Below are 23,436 nucleotides of genomic sequence, written 5' to 3'. Positions count from 1 at the left end.
ATTTTTGTATTTTTGGTAGAGAGGGAGTTTCATCAGGTTGCCCAGGCTACTCTCAAACTCCTGAGCTCAAGCAACCCACCCATCTCGGCCTCCCAAAGTGCTAGGATTAGAGGCGTGAGCCACCGCGCCCAGCCAAAGTTCATTTTTTAATATTATTAACTTTTATATTGCCATTATTAATATAATAATATATTATATTAATGAAAAATGATTTTAAAACAAAGATCAGTAAAGTTTAAAGGAAACTGCAAAATGTTAGCTGACACAGGTCAAAGGAGTAATCTCTGAAAATGAGATTAATGTATATGTAAAATATTTTGCAAAATAAAGTATTTTCATTTCTTTCTTTAAAGTATTGTAAAGTATACATGAAATACCCTGTAAAAGGTAAAGCCTTACACAAACAGTATTATTTCATGCAAAAAGTACAAAAGTGCATACTTACCCTTCTCCTCCCATTCTTGTTATTTTTAGACGAAAATCCACAGAATTCAGACTGGGAGGCTTCCATTTCAAAATATCATCACATCGACCAGGTTTATATTTCTAAAGCCAATTAAAATGATGACAATCATTACTAAGAAGCTAAATATTAAATATTAAATGTATTAAACCTAATGTAACTTTTTATTAAGCAAAATTACTTCTTTTCTAAACATAATTTTAATCTTCAACCAACACCTGAGGCTAGATAGCTACCTTCTTATTGATTACCTTTCTTCTTTTCCTACCAAAGACATGTATACCCTTGTTTGTGAAAGTCCAGAAAAAGAATAAAACCAGTGATTCTATCCAAGCTTTCTATGACTTAAAAGAAGCTTGATTTTTTAAAATGCTTTTTTTCTTGTTCCGCTTTATGGAGGGATAATTATAATGAATAAAATTAACCAACAAATCTTGACAAATTTATATAGTTACGTATCTATGACCAAAATCATGATATTGAACATTTCAAGGACCTGAAAAAGTTTCCTGCTAACATTTGCAGTCAATTCCCTCCCCCAGCATTCTGGCAACAGTGATCTGTTTTCTATGACTATAGTTGTACCTACATGAGAAATACTTTAAAAATAAAAAATAAAGAAATACTTTACATCAGATTTTTGAGATGAATCTATCGTGGTGCATGTATTAGTAGTGTGTTCCTTTTCATTGCTGACTAGGATTTCATTGTACGTATATACCACAAATTATTTACACATTTACAAGGTGATGGATATCTGGGTTGTTTCCAGTTTTTGGCTATCGTGAATGATGTTGCCAAAACATTGACATGTTTTCCTAACTCTTGGGTAAATAACTAGGAGAGTGGAATGACTGTATCACGTGGCAAATGCATGTTTAGCTTTGTAAGAACTGTCAAACTGTAACATTTTCTATTCCTAACAGAAATGAATGAGAGGTCCATTTGCTCTATATCCACCTTAGACGAGGCACTGTCAGTCTTCTTAATTTAGCCTTTCTAAAGTGTGTGTCTCACCATTTTAACTGGCATTTCTCTAATGGTACAAAGATAGTGAAGATCTTTTCTTTTGTTTATTGCTATCTATATACCTTCTTTGGTGAAGCGTCTGTTCAAATCTTTTACTCTTGTTTTCACTGAGCTGTTTGACTCATTACTGCCTTGTAAGAAGTTACTTATATATTCTAAATAAATAGTCTTGGTTGGATATATGTATTACAAATATTTTCTACCAGTCTTTGGCTTTTTCATTTTCTAAACAATTTCTTTTGAAGACCAAAGTTCTTTATTTTAGTAATGTCAAAATTATCCATTTAAAAATTATATAATTTGTGCTTTTTGTGACCTATTTAAGGAATATTTTCTTAAAGTCATTACAATTTTCTACTATGTTTTCTTAGACCAGGTTTTATAGTTTTAGCTCTTATTTTTAGGTATACAAACTACTTCAGGTTTATTAATTTCTATGGTATGAGGCACAGGACTGTGTATATATAAATATATATATATACATACACACACATTTCTTTTCTTACTAATCTGCTGTATTGACATATATGCCTTTCTTCCTGCTAACAGAATAGTCTCAATTACTATAACTTTATACATTTGAAAACAGGCTGTGTAAGTCCTCAAACTTTATTCTTCTTTTTCAAAACACTTTTAGCTAAGGTAGCATTTACATTTCCACATAAATTGTAAAATCAGTTTGCCAATTTCTATGAAAAATAAGCCTGCTGAGATTATAATGAGGATTACACTGAATCAATCAATAGGTTAGGGAAGAAATGACACCTTAACCAAATTGAATCTTCTGATTCATAAACACTGTAAATCTCTCCATTTATTCATCCTTAAATGAATCTTAACAATGTTCTATGGTATTCAGTATGGAGATCTTGCATGGCTTTTGTTAAATTTATGCCTAATAATTTACTATTTTTGGTGAAATTATCACCACAAAAATTCAGTTTTGCTTCTATATACCACCAATAAAAATCAGAAGAGAAAAAATGGAAAGGAAATTTTTAAAAGCTTACAATAGGGTTAGGCGTGGTGGCTCACGCCTGTAATTCCAGCACTTTGGGAGGTGGAGGTGTGAGGACAGCTTGAGCCCAGGAGTTCGAGATCAGCCTGGGCAAGAAAGTAAGACCTTATCTCTACAAAATTTTAATAATTAGCCAAATACAGTAGCACATGCCTGTAGTCCCAGCTCCTTAAGAAGCTGAGGTGGGAGAACTGCTTGAGCCTGGGAGGTCAAGGCTATAGTGAGCCATGATCCTACCACTGAACTCCAGCCTGAACAATGAGTGAAACTCTGTCTTTAGGAAAAAAAAAAAAAAAAAAACTGCAATAGTATCTAGAGGAAAAAATACGTAGGAATTAATTTAACCAAGGTGAATCATCTGTATACTAAACATTGATTTCTTTAAAAAAAAAAAAAAAAAAAAAGATGGAAAGACATCATATGTTCATGGATAGGAAGACTTAATGTGTTAAGATGTCAATACTCCCAGAACAATCTACAGATTCAATGCAATCTCTATGAAAATTCCAACAGCGTTTTCCACAGAAATGAAAATGTGCTCTTCAAATTCCCATGAAATTTCAAGAGGCCTAAAGAGTCAAAACAATCTTGAAAAAAGAAAAAATTGAAAGAGTCACACTTTTTACTTTTCAAAACTTACTACAAAGCTACAGTAATCAAAACAGGTGGTACTGGCGTAAAGACAGACACAAAGGCCAACAGAATAGAATTAAGAGTATATAAATAAAGTCATACATCTATAGCAAATTGATTTCTTTTCCACAAGGATGCCAAGGCCATTCAATGAGGGAAAGAATACTCTCTTTAAGAAAGAGAGGTGGGACAGCTGGTTTTCCACATACCAAACTAAGAAATTGAATGCCTACCTCATACCATATACAAAAATTAACAAAAAATGAATAAACAACCTAAATATAACATGTAAAACCATAAAAGTCTTAGAAGAAAACATAAGGCTTTGCGATCTTAGATTTAGCAGTATATTTTTAGTTTTGACACCAAAAGCATAAGCAACAAGAAAAGCATAAGAAACAAGCATAAGAAACAAGCAAAACTACAAAGTTTGGACTTAATCAAAATTAAAAACCTTTGTGCATGACAGAACATTATCAAGAAAGTGAAAAGACAACCTATAGAATGGGAGAAAATGTTTGCAAATTATACATCTGATATAAATCTGGGTATGTACCTATTTATACCCAGAATATACTGTTAAAATGGATACAACTTAACAACAGCAAAAAAAAAAAAAAAAACACACACACACACACAAATTTAAAAGTCAAAAGACTTGAATAAACATTTCTCCAAAGAAGATACACAAATGGCCAATAAGCACATGAAAAGATACTCACTATCATTAATCATTAAACAAATGCAATCAAAATCAAATGGAGATACCACTTCACACTAACTAGGGTGACTATAATTTTAAAAATAAACAGAAAATAACAAGTGTTGGTGAGAATGTGGATAAATCAGAACATGCACATTGCTGTTAGAAAGGTAAAATGGTGCAGCCACTATAGATAAAAGGTTAACAGTTCCTCAAAAAGCCAAACACAGAATTATCACATGACCCAGAAGTTCCATTTCTAAGTACACACTCCAAAAACCTGAAAACAGCTACTCAAACAGACACTTGTATGTCAATGTTCATTGAAGCATTCTTCACAAAACTTAAAAGGTAAAGACAATACGAGTTTCCATCACCAGGTGAGCAGATAAACAAAAGGTTGTATACATATACATTATCCAAATATAAAAAGGAATGAAGTTTTGATATGTGCTACCAAATGGATGAACCTCAAAAGCATTATGCTAAGTGAAATAAGCCAGACACAAAAGGAAAATATTGTTATGATTCCACTTCCATGAAATATTTAAAATAGAAAAAAATCATGGTGACCAAAACTGGATTAGAGGTCACCCAGGGCTACAGTGTGGAAGAAAATGGAAGTTACTGCTTAGTGGTTAAATGATTTCTGTTTGGGAAGATGAAAAGGTTTCGGAAATAGTGGAGATGGTTGTACAACACTGTCCATGTAATTAGAGATTACAAAAATTATTTTAATAAACAAAAGCTTTGTAAATAATTGTGTTACTCAGCATTATAGCTTTCTAATGCATATAATATGTAAATATAAATAAATCACACTAATTGATACATTTGTATATTCACTTTATAGGTATCCTAATTGGAATGCATTTACTCAACAGAATGAAAAACTAACTGAAATTTTTTGATATGTAAAGCATATAACATTATAACACAATGTTTGATATACATAGTGAAATGATTACCATGGTAAAGCAAATTAACATTATCCCTCTCCTCAGTTACCTTGTATGTGCGTACGTGTGTGTCAAGAACATCTGATATCTACTCTCTTAGCAAACTTCCACTATATAAAATAATATTATTAAGTACAGTCACTGTGCTGTACATTAGACCTCCAGACTTATTCAGCCTATGTTAACTGCAAATTTGTGCTCTTTAACCTACATCTCCCCAATTCCCCCACCCGCAGCACTGGTAACCTTCTTCCTAGTCCTGAACAGTACCTTCTAGTTTCAACAAAACAAATCCCTCTGAATACCCACAATTGAGAGGGAGGACAAAAAGCATAGCTCTCCCTCTGACCTGAGCTTGCTAATTTTTTCATACTTCTAACCACAGAAGACTGTACAGTTAGAACTGACAGAGTAATTTATATCTGTTTCAATTACAGTAAGGAGGTACAGAATTAGTTTATCACCTATAATCAAAAGTTGTTACTAATAAGTTACCAACTGGGTTTGTTTCTCCCCCATTTAAAAGAGCTTATTAACCAAGTAGCTTAATAATAGGTGTTTTTTGCATTCTGTTTCTGTGTACTCAACTCTTTGAGATTCCACATGTAAGTGAAATCACACACCATTTCTCTTTCTGTGTCTGGCTTATCTTGCTTAGTACAATGCCCCCCAGCTCCATCCATGTTGTTATAAATGACAAGATCTTTTTTTCTAAGCCTGAATCATGTTCTGTTGCATAAATATACCATAATTTCTTAATTCATTGACCCACTGAAGGACATTTAGGTGGTTTCCATATGTAGGCTGTTGCAAATAATGCTATAATGAACATGAGAGTATACATATCTCTATGAGGTACTAATTTCATTTCTTTTGGTATATACTCAGAGGAACTGCTGAGTCATATAATAGGTTTCTAATTTTTTGAGGAGCCTCCATACTGTTTTCCATAATGGTTGTACCAATTTACTTTCCTACCAACAGTGGAACACCCTCACTCTCCACACTTTCACCAACTATTTTGTATGTCATCTCTTGTATTTTCGATAATAGCCATTTTAATACGCATGGGGTAATATCTCAATGAGGTTTTAATTTTCATTTCCCTGTGATTGGTGATGTTGAGCACCTTTTCATACACCTGTTGACCTTTTTTTTTTTTTTTTTTTTTTTTTAAGATGGAGTTTCCCTCTCGTTGCCCAGGCTTAAGTGCAATGGTGTGATCTCGGCTCACTGCAACCTCCGCCTCCCAGGCTCAAGTGATTCTCCTGCCTCGGCCTCCCAAGTAGCTGGGATTACAGGCATGTGCCAGCACGCCCAGCTAATTTTTTTCTTTTAGTATAGACGGCGTTTCTCCATGTTGGTCAGGCTGATCTTGAACTCCTGACCTCAGGTGATCCACCCGCCTTGGCCTCCCAAAGTGTTAGGATTACAGGCATAAGCCACCATGCCCAGCCACCTGTTGACCACTTTTATGGCTTCTTTGGGGGGAAAAAAAAAAAAAAAGTCTATTCAAGTCCTTAGATTATTTGTTTTTGTTTTGTTTTTTGCTACCAAGTTGTGAATTCCTTTAATATTATAGATATTATCCCCCTATCAGATATGTGCTTTGCAAATATTTTCACCCAATCTGCCTTTTCATTTTGTTGATCGTTTCCTCTGTTGTGCAGAAGTTTTTTAGTTTCCTATAGTCCCAGTTGTCTATTATTGCTGTTGTTGCCTGAGCTTTTGATGTAACATCAAAAAGATCACTGCCAAGACCAACATCAAGGAGCTTTTCCACTATATTTTCTTCTAGGAGTTTTACAGTTTCAAGTTTTACAGTTAGGTATTTGATCTATTTTAAGTGGATTTTTGGATATGGTATAAGGGTCCAATTTCATTCTTTTGTATGTGGATATTCAAGTTTCCCCAGCATCATTTACTGAAAAGATTATCTTCTCCCCATGGTGTATTCTTGGTACCCATGTCAAAAATTAGTTGAACATATATGCTTGGGCTTATTTCTGGGCCCTCTATTCTGGTCCATTGGTCTATGTGTCTCTTTCTATGTCAGTACTACACTGTTTTAATTACTAGAGCTTAGTAATATAACTTGAAACCAGGAAGTGTGATGCTTCCAACTTTGTTCTTCTTTCTCAAAACTGCTTTGGCTATTTCAGGGTTTTTAGTTCCCTACAAATTTTAGAATTGTTTTTCTCTAATTCTGTAAAAAATGTCATTGGTATTTGGATAGGGATTGCACTGAATCTGTATATCTCTTTGGGTAGTATGGGCATCTTAACAATGTAAATCTTCCAATTCATTAACATGGTCTATCTTTCCATTTATTTGTATCATCTTCAATTTCTTCCATCTTGGTTAAATTTATTCCTAGGTATTTTATTCTTTTTGATGCTACTGTAAACGAGATTGTTTTCTTCACTTTCTTTTCAGACAGGCTGTGATTGATTGGTGCAGAGAAATGTAACTGATTTTTGTGTGTTGACTTTGCATCCCACAACTTTACTAAATTAACAGGGTTTTTTTTTTTTGATATAACAGTCTTTTTCTGCATATAGGATCATGTCATCTGCAAGCATTGATAAACTACTTGTTTTCCATTTTAGATGCCTTTTATTTCTTTTTCGTGCCTGATTGCTTTTGCTAGTAGTTCCAGTATTATGTTGAATAGAAGCACCAAGAAGGGGAATCCTTGCCTTGTACCAGATTTTACAGGAAAAGCTTTTAGTTCTTCCCCATTAATTATGATGCTAGCTATGGCCTTTTCATAAATGGCCTTTGTGTTGAGAAAATTTTCTTCTATACCTATTTTATTGGAAGTTTTTGTCATAAAGGATGTTGAACTTTGCCAAATGCTTTGTACGAATCTGTGGAGATGGTCATGTGGTTTTAGCTTTTATTCTGTTAATGTGGTATATCATATTGATTGATCTGCGTATGTTTATACCAACCTTGTGACCCAGGGATAAATCTCACTTGGGGATTTTAAATGTATTCTAAGTACATAGCAAAAAAAGAAAAGGTATTACCTGAGTGTCTTAAAATTGATTATAAAGGAATGAACATTGTAAGCCTTGAAGGATGGGTAATATTCACTCATGTAGATTTGCAGCATGAAGTAAACATGAGCAAAAACACAGGAGTAGAAAAATATAGGATGTGCTAAAGGAGAAGCAAGTCTCCCCCTTCAGTGTGTGCATTATGGAGGGTGGGCCCATATTATGAGAAAAATACTTCGGAAGGAAAAATTGCTAAGTTTCTCAATACTAATATTTTTTAATTATCCAAGTTAAATTGCATTCTAACAAATTTTTAATTTAATTTTTTAAATTAGATATGGAGTCTTGCTATCTTGCCCAAGCTGGGATGCAGTGGCTATTCACAGGTGCAGTCAAAGCACTGCAGCCTTGAACTCTTGAGTTCAAGCAATTCTCCCATCACAGCCTCCTGAGTAGCTGAGATGAAGGGTGCAATCCATTGCACCCAGCTCAAACGGATTTTTATAAATTATTTAAAATTGCAAAAATCATAATCACAGGATCGCTTATTTCAAACGGAAGTCCATACAATGACGATCCAATATAACTTGTTTTGCTAAGAAAGAAAAATCATTGGAATTGATAGGAAACACCTTTTAACTGTGCCACGTGTAAGAAAATAATGCACATTATTTTCCCTCAAGTTTTGTATTGAAGCATGAGTAAGTATAAAATCAAATATATAATTTTTCAGTGGAAATTTTATTCCATATATTTTCCCTGAGAGATTTATTTAGATAACATATATACTTTATGATAATCACAAATAAATCTCTTTAGACTGGCTTTCAATGCAAGTTTTTTTGGAACGTTGAAACTGCAAAATTTTCCCATTGTCAACCCATTAATGAAGAGAATCTGATAAAATATAGTCATTTTCCTAGTAAACCTTATTTGGCAGAAAAGTCACAGGCCTTTAAGTAACAGTGGCTCATTATAGTAGTAAAGGGTCAAAAAAAGTAAGGGAGAAAGGAGTGTCAGCAAGAGTGAATGGGCTCAAGAAAAAGAGTAAGTTTGTGTAGCTTGAAACACACTATGCACATCCCACCGCATCTGCAACCTCTGCCAAGGAAATTTCATATTTACAGACAAATCATCGTTTAGTTCCGCTTCCGACTTGTTTATATAAGTGACTACAAGGCCACTTAGAAACCAATATCAATCTAAGTTATTAAATCTAGAAAAGTTGAATGATGGTATAGTTTTAAAATATCTCCTAATAGGTACCTAATGATGAAATCTAAAAAGCTTTAATATGTAATTTTATTTGTATAATAGATATTAAATATCATTCACATTCTCTTGCCTGTAAATCAAGACTCAATTTTGTCTAATAAGAAAACACGTATCAACTCTTCTGTTTTTACACAGCAATAATTCAGAAACTTAAGTAACTCCTCATCTCAATGCACACCAAATCATTCATATTAATTTGGAATACTAGACTTGATATTATTAGGAACTTCAAAGCACCTTTATGAAAATTAAAGATTAAAAAATTTTAGAAAATGGTGCCAGGCACAGTGGCTCACGTCTGTAATCTCAGCACTCTGGGAGGCCAAGGCAGGCGGATCACCTGAGGTCAGGAGTTCAAGACTAGCCTGGCCAACATGATGAAACACCGTATCTACTAAAAATACAAAAATTAGCTGGGCATGGTGGCACATGTCTGTAGTCCCAGTTACTTGGGAGGCTGGGGCAGGAAAATTGCTTGAACCTGAAAGGCGGAGGTTGCAGTGAGTCGAGATCACGCCACTGCATGCCAACCTGGGCAATAGAGTGAGACTCTGTCTCAGATTAATTAATTAATTTTCCTAATTAATTAATTAATTAATTAATGGTATTAGAAAATTGTATTTTTAAAATACTATAGCTCCCAGTTACAGAATGTAGATTCAACAATGACACAGATTCTATGAGTAAAATATACTGAAATACCCATTAGAATGTAATTCTACTTTAGCAAAAATCATATCAATTTTGTGCCTATAAAACACCTAGTAAAATGCTCGAATACTTGAATAAAATAATTAAAAATACAGAATTTCAAAACTTACTACAAAAATATCTGTCTCAGGTATACTTAATTGAAAAATGAAATATCTGAGATTATGAAACAAGCTAACAATATTTATGAAAGATTATATATATAAATCACTACCAAATAATCCTTTTTTTATGATCCCCAAAATAACAAGAGCAAATACATTATAAATACAGGAACTGAATAAGTCTTTTAGAAATAAATATTTATGATTTATCAAACTTGAAATACAGAATCTTGCTGAACTATAAACAAGGATATAAAAACACCCTTTCATTCTACATGTTCCTGTGTAGTCAGAGTAATATAATTCAATTTATCAGCATGTATCTAGTTTAAAATAATTATCAGAGCTATAGTTAACTGACAAATACAATACTTAGTTTATAGAAATAAATCTGATTGTATCAGGTGAGCCATCAAAAAAAACACGTGGGGATATATTAGGTGTAAACGTAATTACCAATATAACCCAAGATATCCATTGCCATCTTAAAGTCAAAAATACATGTAAACGTCAGGTAGCAAAATAAGATGCTTAGAAAAGTGTTGACCAGATGAAAACAGAACCTGGCTTAGAGGTAGAAGATGGCCATATGCCAAAGAGAAGTCTGTAAAACTAAGGTGGTGAGGAAGCTAACTGGAGGTATACGTGATATATATTTGTGGTGTAAAGCACTGGTTCTCGATTAGGGGAGATTTTGCCTCCAAGGGATACTTGGCAATGCATGGAGACATTTTTGGTTGAAAAAGAGGTGGGGAGGGAGTGCTACTGCCATCTAGTGGTTAAAGGCTAGATATGCTACTAAACATCCTACAAAGCACAGGGCAGCTGCCCACAGCAAAGAATTATTTAGCCTAAAATGTCAATGGTGCCAAGGTTGAGAAACCCTGATGCAAATGAAGCTAGCAGTAGTAACGGCAAAGGAGCAACATATTTAGTCCCTCTTTGCCTCTACTAACGTAATTATTTTAAGCAAGTTCAAAGTGGGCTTTATCTATCTCATTTGTAAAAATGCAATAATAGCATTTTGCTTGCCTAAAACAGGATATCTAGACCAAAGATATCCAAAAACACCTTGCAGGCTTATGTTACTCTATTATTTCCACCAGTAAAATGTGAGTAGTTATCACCAGATTCAACAGTAAAACCTGAGACACAATGCCTTCTTCACAAAGATCACATCTGAAGCTAAGAAAGATCCCTGTCCTCACTATAGTATTAGTTTTATTACAGCATTTATTTTTAAAGAAAACTTTAGAAATCCTAGACAGTAATGCTGCTAGAGACAGTAAAACAATGGAATCAATTATGAACGCACATTCTTCAATAATCTATTATTTGCCTTTTCACTATTACACATTATAAAGAATCCACTCCTCTAACACTCCAAATATACCCACAATGAAAATTACTCCCAATTCATCTCTCATCCTAACTTTCTCCCAGATAAAAGTATGTCAGGCACTGGCTTATTCATTAATATCCTAAAGGCAGCCTAAAGTTTTAAATCTAAAACTGAATCATTTATATTCTTAAACAAAAAACTAGTTCATCTCCATTCTGATTTCCATTTCTGATTAACATAATGCTCCTAACCAGAAAGGTTCAAAACTCTCTAATCATCTTTGATGCAGTCTCTACCAGTTCCATATTCCACCAATTACCTCTCTTACTTTTTCACCCAGGCTACTGTGATCAACTTAATTCTTATCCCTATTATCAACAGGTCCTATCAAATACAACTGATACTGAATCCATCTGGTTAGATGGTTTACTGAAAATAATACAAGCTTCTCACCCTAACAACCAAAGACCACCTCCCCTCTGCCCGCTTATCTAGCCTTATTCATCCTCTCTAGTTTTATCCCCTCCTATGCCCTTTACACAGAATAATAAAGGCAGTAATAACTTCTAAGGGCTAACGTCGACTGGGTTTTTGCTTTTCACCAGTTACTGATTTGACTTCTCTTAAATAACTTTATTCTCAAAATAGCTCCATGAGGTAGGTGAATCTAACATGGTACCTTTTTCTCATGGCTCACAAAACAGAGTCATAAAGAAATTGGTAGAAAAGATATTTGAACCCAAGTATTTTATTCCAGATTCCAAAATATATATTAACTACCACATTGTATGGGGCGAATGGAAAGAAAAAAAGGTGTACACCGTACACAAAAATCAACTCAAATGGATTAAATATTTAAACACAAAAATGGAAACTGTAACACTCCTAGAAGAAAATAATAACAAAAAAAATTCTTGACATTGGTCTTGGCAACTATTTTCTGGATATAACACCAAAAGCACAGGCAACAGCAAAAATAGACAAGAGAGACTACATCAAACTAAAAACCTTCTGCACAGCAAAAGAAACAACAAACAAGGTGAAAAGTCAACTATGAAATAAGAAAAAAATATCTGCAAACTATACATCCACGGGGTTAGTATCCAATATATAAAGAAGTCATACAACTCAATATTAAAAATACAAACAACCTGTTAAAATGGGTAAGGGTCCTGAATAGACACTTCTCAAAACAAGAAATGTAGATCGCCAACAGGCCTACTAAAAAGCATCTCAGCATTTCTAATCAGCAGGAAAATGCAAATCAAAACCTCAATAAGACAGCACTTCACATTTACGAGGATGCCTATTATCAAAAAGGCAAGAACTAACAAGTGTTGTCAAGGATATGGAGAAAAGCGAACCCTTGTATACTGTTGGTGAGAATGTAAATTGGTGCAGCCCATTAGTGAAAACAGTATTGAGGTTCCTCAAAAAAATTAAAGACAGAACCACCCTATGATTCAGCAATCCCACCTCTGAGTATGTATCTGGAAGTACTGAAAACAGGATCATGAAGAGATATCTGCTCTCTCCCATTCACTGCAGCTTTATGCACAATAGCGAAGATATGGAAGCAACTTAAATGTCCTGCAATGGATGAATGGTTAAAGAAAATGTGGTGTATATATAATGGAAAATTATTCAGCCTTACCCCCAGAAAAGTAACTTCTGCCATTTGTGGTAATGTGGATGGAGCTGGAGAGCACTGCACTAAGCAAAAATAAGCCAGAAAGAGAAATACTGCATGATCTCACTTTTACATGGAATCTCAATTAGTCAAACTCATAGAAGCAGAGATTAGGATGGTGGCTGCCCAGAAATGGAGGGAACCAGAAATGGGATAATGTTGGTCAAAGGGTACAAAAATGGCAGGTAGACAGAAATCTCAGATGTTAACTAGCTGGAATGTGGTGATTATTTCACAATGTACATCAAAACATCAAGCTGTATGCCCTAAATATATACAATTTCTACGTGTCAAAAAAGTTAAATTGTCACAAAACATAGAATTTAAAGAAAAAAGACAAAATGGTTAAGATATCTGTTCAAGTACATTCAAAAGCCCTATAAATTTATAAATCTATAAATCTAAGAAAATACGGAGAAAGCAAAGAAATCCAGCGTCTAACGCAGGGTTGTTTAACAGCAATACTACTGACATTGGGGCAGTTGACTCTTTGTTGTGGGGGCTGTTCCGTGCAATGTAGGAGGTTTAACAGCATCCCTGGCCTCTATGGGCCAATCAAAATAATAAAAAATGTCCCCACATACTGTCAAATGTTATTTGGGAAGTAAAATCATGCCAGTTGAGAACCACTGATCGAAAGTATGAATTTATTCTTTTTTTTTAAACCAATATCTATTGATCAACTGCTAAGACTGTGTCAACCAGTTGTGCTAGAGGCCAGTAAGATAAAGATAACGGGGGTTTCAGACAAATAATAAGCAGTTACAAAAAACTGTCAAGAATTTAATGAAATATGAAGTTCAGAGTGCTATAATACCAGAGAAAATGAAATGTTAACACAGTCAAAAACATAAAGAGAAGTTTCCCAGGGGAAGTAAAATTTAAGCTGAGAATTACACAGGCAATAAGGATGAGTTAAGTAGCTACAAGAGAAAGTACAGTGAATCAAGGAACTAAGACATTTAGATTGCCTACATGTACAACACAGTATTTAATATTCACCCTACTGTTACAAGCACTAAAAATATCACTGTGAATGAGACAGAGATGGTCTCTGTCTTCATGGTACTTACAATCTAGTAAGAGAAATGGTAATTTTTAAAATAACTAAAAATTCATACATGTTAAGTGCATTGAGGCCAATGGGAATACTGTGGGGGCAGGGGAGAGTCAAGCTCAGCTAGACAACCAGGCTTCCTCAAGGAAGCACATCTAACTTGATAGTTCAAGGATAAATGGGAGTAATACAAAAAAGAAAATAGTTTCAGGCAGAAGAAATAGCATGTATAAACACATATTTTTTAGAGACTCTTTCAGTTTATAGCTCTTATAAAATGAATTGGTCTATCAGTAGAAAGAGCCACTAAAGTTATCACTGAACTTTGACAACAAAAGGAAAATCAATTTTCGTACCCTACATAGACAAAATGTGTGCTTTTACATATTTCCTCCTAAAACATGGAATTGCTATAAGCATAAGGGATAAGAGATAACAATTAATAACCCCTATCTTTTTGCTATGATTCCAATATATCTCCCTAGATGCCTAAATCAGAGCACTAACAAAAACAAAATAGACATTAAAAATATACCTGGACAAATTCTGAAAAGCAAACAATATGTAAACAAAAAGTAAAATAATATGCTATCTTTATGAAAAAGTAGAATGAAAATAAGAATGTATTCACACATTTGTATTTGCTTCTATATAGATAAAGAAACTAGGGAAGAAGTATGAGAGAGAGACTTTCTTCTGTGTATTTTTTAAATACATGTTAAAATTTCTGAACCAAGTGACTGTATTATCTAGTTTAAAAATTAAAATTATACCACTGTAAAATGCAAATTTTAAAATCTACCATTAATGTTTCAACTTTAAACATAAGTTATTAATAAAAAGAACTATCCCTAATTCATTAAGTGTTTAATATGTATCATTTATATGAGAACTGATTTGGTATTCTGTATATTTACCCTCTAGGAATTCACCACTTCTTTCATTTTGTGAAGTCCTTATTTATATATTTCCCCTTTCTCTGCTACCAATATATCATCATTAGCAATTCCTTTTAGTTGTACAGATATATCTATATCTAGCTGAGACTGATTACAAATTATGCATCTGTAGCTGTTTATTTTGCCAACAAAATTCAAAAAAAACTAAATATTTATTTTTAAAACTTGAAAATGATGTTTTCCTTTTCTTCCTTACACAAAGCAAGCTAAGAATATTTTGCTGTGCTCTAAAAGTTGAACAAGGAAAAAAAATTAAAATAAGGTGCATTTTCTTTCTTGGCACTTTGCTATTACAATTCCCTGGAAAATTATATTTTTCAATAAAAATAACACATTTTGAGAAAAGATTGACACTTTTGCAGCCTGCCAGAAAACAGAGCCCTTCTTCAATTGAAGACCTATCAAAATATGCAAGCAAATGTCATGGAAACAGAAGCTCTCACCATGGTAACATCCTTGCTACAGAGGAAAACCATTCTAATTCGTCATGTACTTCAAGACAAGGCATTAGGCTAATTCCAATTTTCATCTTACAATCTATCCATAATATTCAATATACCTGGCAGCAGTAAAGATTTGATAAAAATATTAATATTTCAAAAGAATGCAATATTAAAATCAAAGCTGACTCTAAATTTCTATGCAAACTGATGAATACCGGATACATAAAATCAAGCTGACCCACCTTATAGGAAAATCAAAATAGTGAGGAAAACATTAAAAAACAATTATATCTCTACCGTTTGAAAGTAAATAACTCTAGACTCAACAGAAACAGTTATGTTTTACTAACCATAGTAGAGTTGGTAGGTACAACAAGAAAAGCCATTTTTCTAAATATAAAACAAAAACACTTTCAAGATTTTTATTCTTACTTAAATTATACAATCTACTATTCTGTTTTTATTTCATAGTGATAGATTATTAATGGCATATAATTCTTGCCTAGAAACAGTTTCTCCAGATAAAAGTAAAATCAAAGCTGATTTCTCAAAAGGTTAAAAATTAATGTTATTTCCACATGTAAAAATTTAATATGCTACATAAATCCGCACTAAAATCTACTTATAAAAGCTAGTAAAAAAATAAGATTTAATTTTACTACCAACTTCGTAAATTAAACAATCTAATAGCTATCATGTAAAAGATCTAATACCGGCATATTAAAATACCAAATCATCATGTTAAAATATTCATTTTTACGTGATGAATGGCCAAAAATTAGCAATTCAAAATGGAAATGTAATTGCAGAACTGAAAACCATATAGATAGGAGTCTAATAAAACATAGTTTATTATAGAAGCTGATAATGAGATGGAAAATTCAATTTGATAGTGATTCTTTTTTAAAATGATCATTTGTTTGATGAAAGCTTGAATCTTAAACCTTAGAAAGAAAATAGATTTATATTGAAAATAAACAGATAATTTTTTCCTTTAGAAGAAAATACCAAAATTTTTCTCAAATATTTAAGTATTTTTGTCAAGTATAGGTTACATTTCAAATTTTTTTAAAACACTGTGCTACAGACTGATGTTTGTGTCCCTTCTAAAACTCCAGTGTTTAAATCCTAACCCCCCTAATGTAATGGTATTAGGAGGTAGGGCCTTTGGAAGGTGATTAAGTCAAGAGGACCCTGCCTTCATGAATGAGACTCCTACCCTTAGAAAAGAGACACAGGAAAGTTCCCTTGCCCCTTCTGCTGTGTGGGACACAACATGAGCCAAGAAGCAGGCCTTCACCACACACTGAATCTGCCAACACCTTGATCTTGGACTTCCCAGCTTCTAGAACTATGAGAAATAAAATTCTGTTGTTTGTAAGCCACTCAGTTTATGGTATTTTGTTATAGCATCCCAAACTGACTAACTGTTTATATTATTGTTTACATCACTATTTGTGAATAATATAATTAAGCTACCTTTAAATAAAAAACATTAACGTTATTTTTGAATCAACAGCAAAACACACAGGGAAACCAAAAGGCAAAACATGATAAAGAAAAAAGTAAACTGGCTCCAAATCCAATTTTGGTCTTTAACCTGAGAACAAGGAGAAAGCACTAGAGATGAAGGAAGATCTCTCTGGATACGGAAAGAAGAAAAGATTGGGCCAGGCTTGGTGGCTCATGCCTGTAATCCGAGCACTTTGGGAGGCCAAGGCGGGCGGATCACAAGGTCAAGAGATCGAGACCATCCTGGCCAACATGGTGAAACCCCGTCTCTCCTAAAAATACAAAAATTAGCTGAGTGTAGTGGGTATGGGCCTGCAGTCCCAGCCTCTCAGGAGGCTGAGGCAGGAGAATTGCTTGAACCCAGGAGGCGGAGGTTGCAGTGAGCCCAGATCACGTCACTGCACTCCAGCCTGGAAACAAGAGCGAAACTCCATTTCAAAAAAAAAGGAATGAAGAGAAGGCAAGAATGGATGCCACTGTAGTGGTTCCAGCAAGAGGCAATGAAGGATAAACTGGATTAGAGTAGTAGCAGTGACAATGGAGAAAAAAGGGAATAATTTAAGAGATACTTAAAAGATAAAGAAAGACTTGGAGAGGCAGGAGGGGACGGTGCCAAAGATGACAGCTAGATTTCTGATTTAAGTAACTGCATTTAGTAACTGAGGTGAAAATGCTGGAAAAGAACCAGTCTGTATGTCTGCTTACTTGATCATTTCAGGAATAGAGATAGAGTTTGTCTTTGATATGCAGATGCTTCTCAACTTACAATGGCATTACTGTCCCCAGAAAAATAGTCAGTCATAAGTTGGGAACTGTCTGTATTGTGTTTCTGATGTTTTTGAGAAATTCAAAAGGCAGCATCAGAGTGGGCAATAAGATAACCAACTTTGGGGCTTACATAGAAATCTGAAGTCTGAGTAACATGTGATAAAAAAGAACTAAAGTCACAGGTATGGATGAGATTACTAGAAAAAGAGCAGGGCATGAGAAAGAATGAAATCTGTTGCGCTGAGTCCCGAGAAACACCAAACTTCAACGGCTGGTAGAAGACGAAGAGCTTGAAAGGGACCGCAAAGGATGGCAAAAGACTAGGAGGAATCAGGAGCATGTGGTGTCACAGAAGCCATAAAAGAAAGTATTTCAAGAAAGAGTGAACAGAATATAGACTAACACTAACTGATCCAGTAAAAAAGGGTGAAAATGTATCTTGATTTTTCAACGAAAGGAGATGATGGCGACCTTTCAAAAAAGCAGTTGATTCAAACATCATTTACTTAGCAGCTAAAGCCCTTTTTAAAACATAATCTCATCTACAAGTACAATATATAAAAGTAGTATTAGTAAATCAGCAGCACTGCAATGGAAGCAGAATGCTGACCTAGTAACCTATCTTTCCATGCAGTCACCTGAGGCACTTCACAGAAATCTAGAACACTGGAGTTTATCTTTTTGAAACCAGTGAGCGAACTAGATAACCTCTGCTGTTCTATAATTCCGTAAATGTAATGTAATCCACTTTGTCTGAATCCAGGCTTTCATGACGATTAATGACTGCTCTGTGTCTTAGTCAAAATAAGGTATTAGGGTACTTCTTTATAAACATAAATATTCTAGCTTTATTTCCTTGATTAAACCACGGATTAACTTTTCCTTCTTATAAAAGTAATAAGTAAACAAGAGTAAAAAAAAGTAATAAGTAAAAATGTCCAATTATGAATGTGTTACATGGTTACATCTCTGAAAATAGAATATTAAATCAAGAGCTAAACAATAAAACTTTCTCCTAAGCTGGTTTTTGGGAGTTCGTTCTCAATAGAATCATCATCTTAATATAGTATTTTTGTATCACTATTCTTCAATAATTTGCTAGGATTCAAAATATCTTCTTTTTTGGCCGGGCACGGTGGCTCACAACTGCACTTCCAGCACTTTGGGAGGCCGAGGTGGGTGGATCACCTGAGGCCAGGAGTTTGAGACCAGCCTGGCCAACATGGTGAAACCCCGTCGCTACTAAAAATACAAAAAATTAGGCCGAGTGTGTTAATGACACTCACGCCTGTAATCCCAGCATTTTGGGAGGCCGAGGCCAGTGGATAATGAGGTCAGGAGATGGAGACCATCCTGGCCAACATGGTGAAATCCCGTATCTACTAAAAATACAAAAATTAGCTGGGCATGGTGGGGTGTGCCTGTAGTCCCAGCTACTCAGGAGGCTGAGGCAGGAGAATCACTTGAACCCGGGAGGCAGAGGTTGCAGTGAGCCGAGATTGCGCCACTGCATTACAGTCTGGGTGACAGAGCAAGACCCCATCTCATAAATAAATAAATAAATAAATAAGCCAGGCATGGTGGGACAAGCCTGTAGTCCCAGCTACTCGGGAGACTGAGGCAGGAGAAATGCTTGAACCCAGCAGAAGGAGATTGCAGTGAGCTGAGATTGCGCCACTGCACTCCAGCCTGGGCGACAAAGCAAGACTCTGTCTCAAATATGTAGGTATCTATAGATATCCACAGACATATCTTCGTTTTTCAACAGTACTAACATCTTCTACCCTTTATTCAACCTCAATTCACTCATTATAATGAATGTAACAGAGTAGAATAAACTTCTTGCTAAGTTTTACGTAACTAGCACCAAACACAGTTGGACCAAGGAGTTTTTTCACAAGTAGATGCACTAGTAATCCTCATCATCCGTTGCCATTCATTTGCCTTTGGAATATTTCTCTGGTACCAGAGGATGGATAACAGGCTTTGTCTGTGCTTCATCAGGACTTGTTCTCTACTTTATATACACTCACCCTTTCAGATCGCTAGGCTGATCACTCAGCTATCCCTTTCTTGATTTACTTGAATTGTTGGCTAATAGGAACCAACAGATGCAACACCACACTCTAAGAAGTTTCAAAGATTTTATGATAAATGATAGACTAAACATGTATTTATGCTCGCTTTGATATAAAACCTCACTAAAGGTGAGAGTTACAGAAAAAAGAGGTATCAACAGAAAGGGAAAACAAAAATATAAGACCAATAGCAGAAAAAAAAAACATAGCAATGTAATTTTGAAAGACAGAAAGTACAGAAGTTAACAGAGCATAGAGCAAAGAAAACCAAATACTAAGTACATGCAAAGAAGGATGTCAATGCAAGTCATTCCTGCTGCATGGTGCAGTCCCCAGAAAGGATTGAGTCATGTAAGTAACAGGTAACCTACACGGCTGCCAGGGGATAAAGGTAAGCCATAGGACAAAAAACAAGGAGACCAGGGAAAGTCTATAGAAGGACCACTAAACCTCTAGCTTCTCTCCTCTACTGCGGGCAAAAGGCAGGAGATATGTTTATTCTGTGAAAAAGCTGAAGGACAGAGCTACAGTGGAGAAGATTCAAAACAGAAGAGAAAAACTGAAACTGCAAGGGTAAGTGAAAGTTTACCCAAGAGTGGACCCTAGCCTCTTTACCTTCTCTACTCCAAGAATAGTAACAGCAGGCAAGAGACTGAAGAATTGACCTCGAGACTGGTAAAAGAATTTCAGAGAAAATAACTACACATTATAAAATTTGTATATCCTCCAATTTAAAAAGAAAAGTTTATACACATTTTAACATTATTTTTTAAATGCAGATTACCTCTAATACATTATATTACTTTTGTCATAATAATGCATTACTTGCCCTGCACTTAATTATTAAAGCTGAGTTCATCAAAAAGTTTCAGACTTCTGCAAAAGAAAAATTTTGAAATGTTGGCAAATTTTACTTAAAAAGTTCTTGGCCTGATTAAGGGTCCTAAACTTCTCATTTAGAACTTGCTCTTTTTAGGAAGTCTAAGGAAGAAAGGTAATTTACAAATCTTACAAAGACAGAATCAGAAATTACACTGGGTATTAAGGTCTACAGCTATCCGTTGGAAACGTCTTATTAAGCTATAACTTTGGTGGGCTGAAAAATGGCCACCTAGAGATATCAGGAATGTGTTACATTATATGGCAAAAGAGACTTTGGTGGTGTGATTAAATTAAGGCCATTCAAGGGCAGGGGAGATTATTCTGAATTACCCAGATGAACCCTAAATGCAATCACAAGTATCTTTTTTTTTTTTTTTCAATTTTTTTTAGAACAATTGTCACCAAGGCCTGAGTGCAGTGCCACCATCATAGTTCACTACAGCCTTGACCTCCCAGGCTCAAGCAATCCTCCTACCTCAGCCTCCCAAATACTACAGGTGTGTGCCACCATGCCTGGCTAATTTTTTCATTCTTTATAGAAATGGGGTCTCACCATGTTGCCCAGGCTTATTTCAAACTCCTGGGCTCAAGTGATCCACCCACCTTGGCCTCCCAAAGTGCTGGGACCTCCAGATCAGTAAGGGAATAAATGCATGTTGTTTTAAGCCATCAAGTTTGTGGTAATGTGTCAAAGAAGCCATAGGAAACTAATATAGTAACTAGCTAGTATCATCATGTTTTCTAAATTTCAACTTCGCATTTACCACCCTTAGGATTTCTGTCACATCAAAATACCACTACTATTATTATATTTTTCTTTAAATTAGTTCACTCTAAAATCTAAAAAATAAATATTTTAAACAGAAACTTTATAACAAATGGTATACCATTTATACTATACTAGAAAATGGTATTGCTTACCCTAAATAACCAGTAGTCCTAAAATTAGAAAAGATAGAAATTAATCAATGATACTAAATTCTAGTAGATATGTTGCCTATTGAATAGTCTGAAAGTGGGTCCACACTCTGTTGAAAAGGAAAGATCAGCAAGTCTTAGATACCAAAAACTAGAAATAGACTTTCTCCTTACAATCTGAAAGACTGAATAAAAACAAGAATGGGACTACATTTCTCATTGTATGATGCAATGTCATCTGATGCCCTGTCCCTGGACCACCTAAAATCATGTCTCCTCTCACCACTAGAAGCCATACCTGTCTATAATCAACTCTCTTCTTACTTCCTTACAAATAAGACCTAGTGCAGGTGAAAAGGAAAATTTAGGTGTTTCCTTTGAATATACAAACAACGATCAGAAAAAGGCTATTTCACCTGGTGAAAAGGAAATTGATGACAATGTATAAGCATAAAAGAAGGGAGAAAAACCTTAAGTATTCTTTCTTTTAAAGTCATAAGGAGAATTTATGAGTAAGAATTATTAGAAAAATGTGCCTTAAAGTCTGCTTTCTTTAAAGCAGAATATCATATAGTGTCTGATGTCATTCAACTTTAATAGAAACATATTTCCATTTTTTTAAAGAGGTAGAAAAGTCATAAATCTCTGCATAAGAGCTAAGTACAGGTTTAATCTGGGGCTTTGGCAAATCAAAAGTCAGAAAGTGGAATTCATAAGACCAATCTTGTGATGGTGGCCTAAACTGAGGATAAACTAAAAATAGCAAAAAATCAGCTTTTGCAGGAGAATCTGAGGTTGACCTTACAAAACCAAAATTAGGAAAAAATAACAAAGGCTACACAATTCAATATAATGAAATTTTGCATTTGAGAGAGCAAATTGCCTCCTGCTACCCTGAATGGATTTATGCGAAACTGGAGCCTATTCTGGATGGCATAGTTAATATATATTTATACTTAGAATATCCTTTAGAATATTTACCAAAAATATAGTAGGAATGTAAAATAACCACTGAATTAACTAGGATGGGTAGATATGTGATTATCTACTACATCCTTCTTACAGCCAGATGCCGTTTTAGCAATTAACCATCCAGTTAAAGAGCACACCAAAAATATGATGAAAGGTATATATTAGTGATAAAAACTAGGACATTTAAAGTTGGTAACATGTGCTTTTAAGAAATAAAAAAACTAGATAGAAAATTATCATGAGAAATTATAATCAGAAATTAAACATTAAAAAACAAAGACTGAAATCATTAAAACTTCATGGAAAATGAAAATGATGAACTAGATACTTATAACTAGTATAAGTAGCATAGTGCTATGCCATCAATTAAACTGTTACCAAAATAGGTAGTTGTGAAACATGTTTTCTGAAATAAGTTATAAATGTAAACTAATCTAGAATCTGTTATAAATAAAATAAATCTGTTTTAATAAAAATAAATTAATGTATTTGGAAGAAGCTGACAATGTCCACTGATGAACAAAATGTGACCCTTTCAGAGACATTCCATATATTTTATAATCTTAACAACGTAGGAGATAAAAGATAAAAAAGTGAAAAGTCTATTGAAATGATGGCAGGATGGCCAGGCATGGTGGCTCATGCCTGTAATCCCAGCAATTTGGGAGGCCGAGGTGGGCGAATCGCTTGAGGCCAGGAGTTCGAGACTAGCTTGGCCAACATGGTAAAATGCCATCTCTACTAAAAAAATCGCTTGAACCTGGGAACCAGGGGTTGCAGTGAGCCAAGATTGCGCCACTGCATTCCAGCCTGGGTGACAGAGAAGGACTCTGTCTCACCCACCAAAAAAAGAAATGATGGCAGGAGAAAAAAATTAATAGGAATACAGTCATGTAATAGTCATACTATCAAACTTCA

The 23,436-nt window shown here is 34.5% G+C and overlaps 1 protein-coding gene across 4 annotated transcripts in view; it reads right to left on the bottom strand.

Moving 5' to 3' along the window:
* LOC105496354 (RNA guanylyltransferase and 5'-phosphatase) overlaps nucleotides 1-23,436 on the bottom strand; it is a 334,421-nt gene that overhangs the window by 147,808 nt on the left and 163,177 nt on the right. For all 4 annotated transcript variants that reach the window (XM_011766698.2, XM_011766691.2, XM_011766718.3 and 1 more), the window contains one exon: nucleotides 446-546. In XM_011766698.2, the coding sequence (XP_011765000.1) occupies nucleotides 446-546 (101 nt within the window). The remainder of the gene's footprint in view (nucleotides 1-445; nucleotides 547-23,436) is intronic.

Source organism: Macaca nemestrina, chromosome 5 (assembly GCF_043159975.1).
Source record: "Macaca nemestrina isolate mMacNem1 chromosome 5, mMacNem.hap1, whole genome shotgun sequence".
NCBI classification, from domain to species: Eukaryota; Metazoa; Chordata; class Mammalia; order Primates; family Cercopithecidae; genus Macaca; species Macaca nemestrina.
The sequence above is the reverse complement of the archived record's forward strand: the minus strand, read 5'-3'. Positions and strand labels throughout refer to the sequence as shown.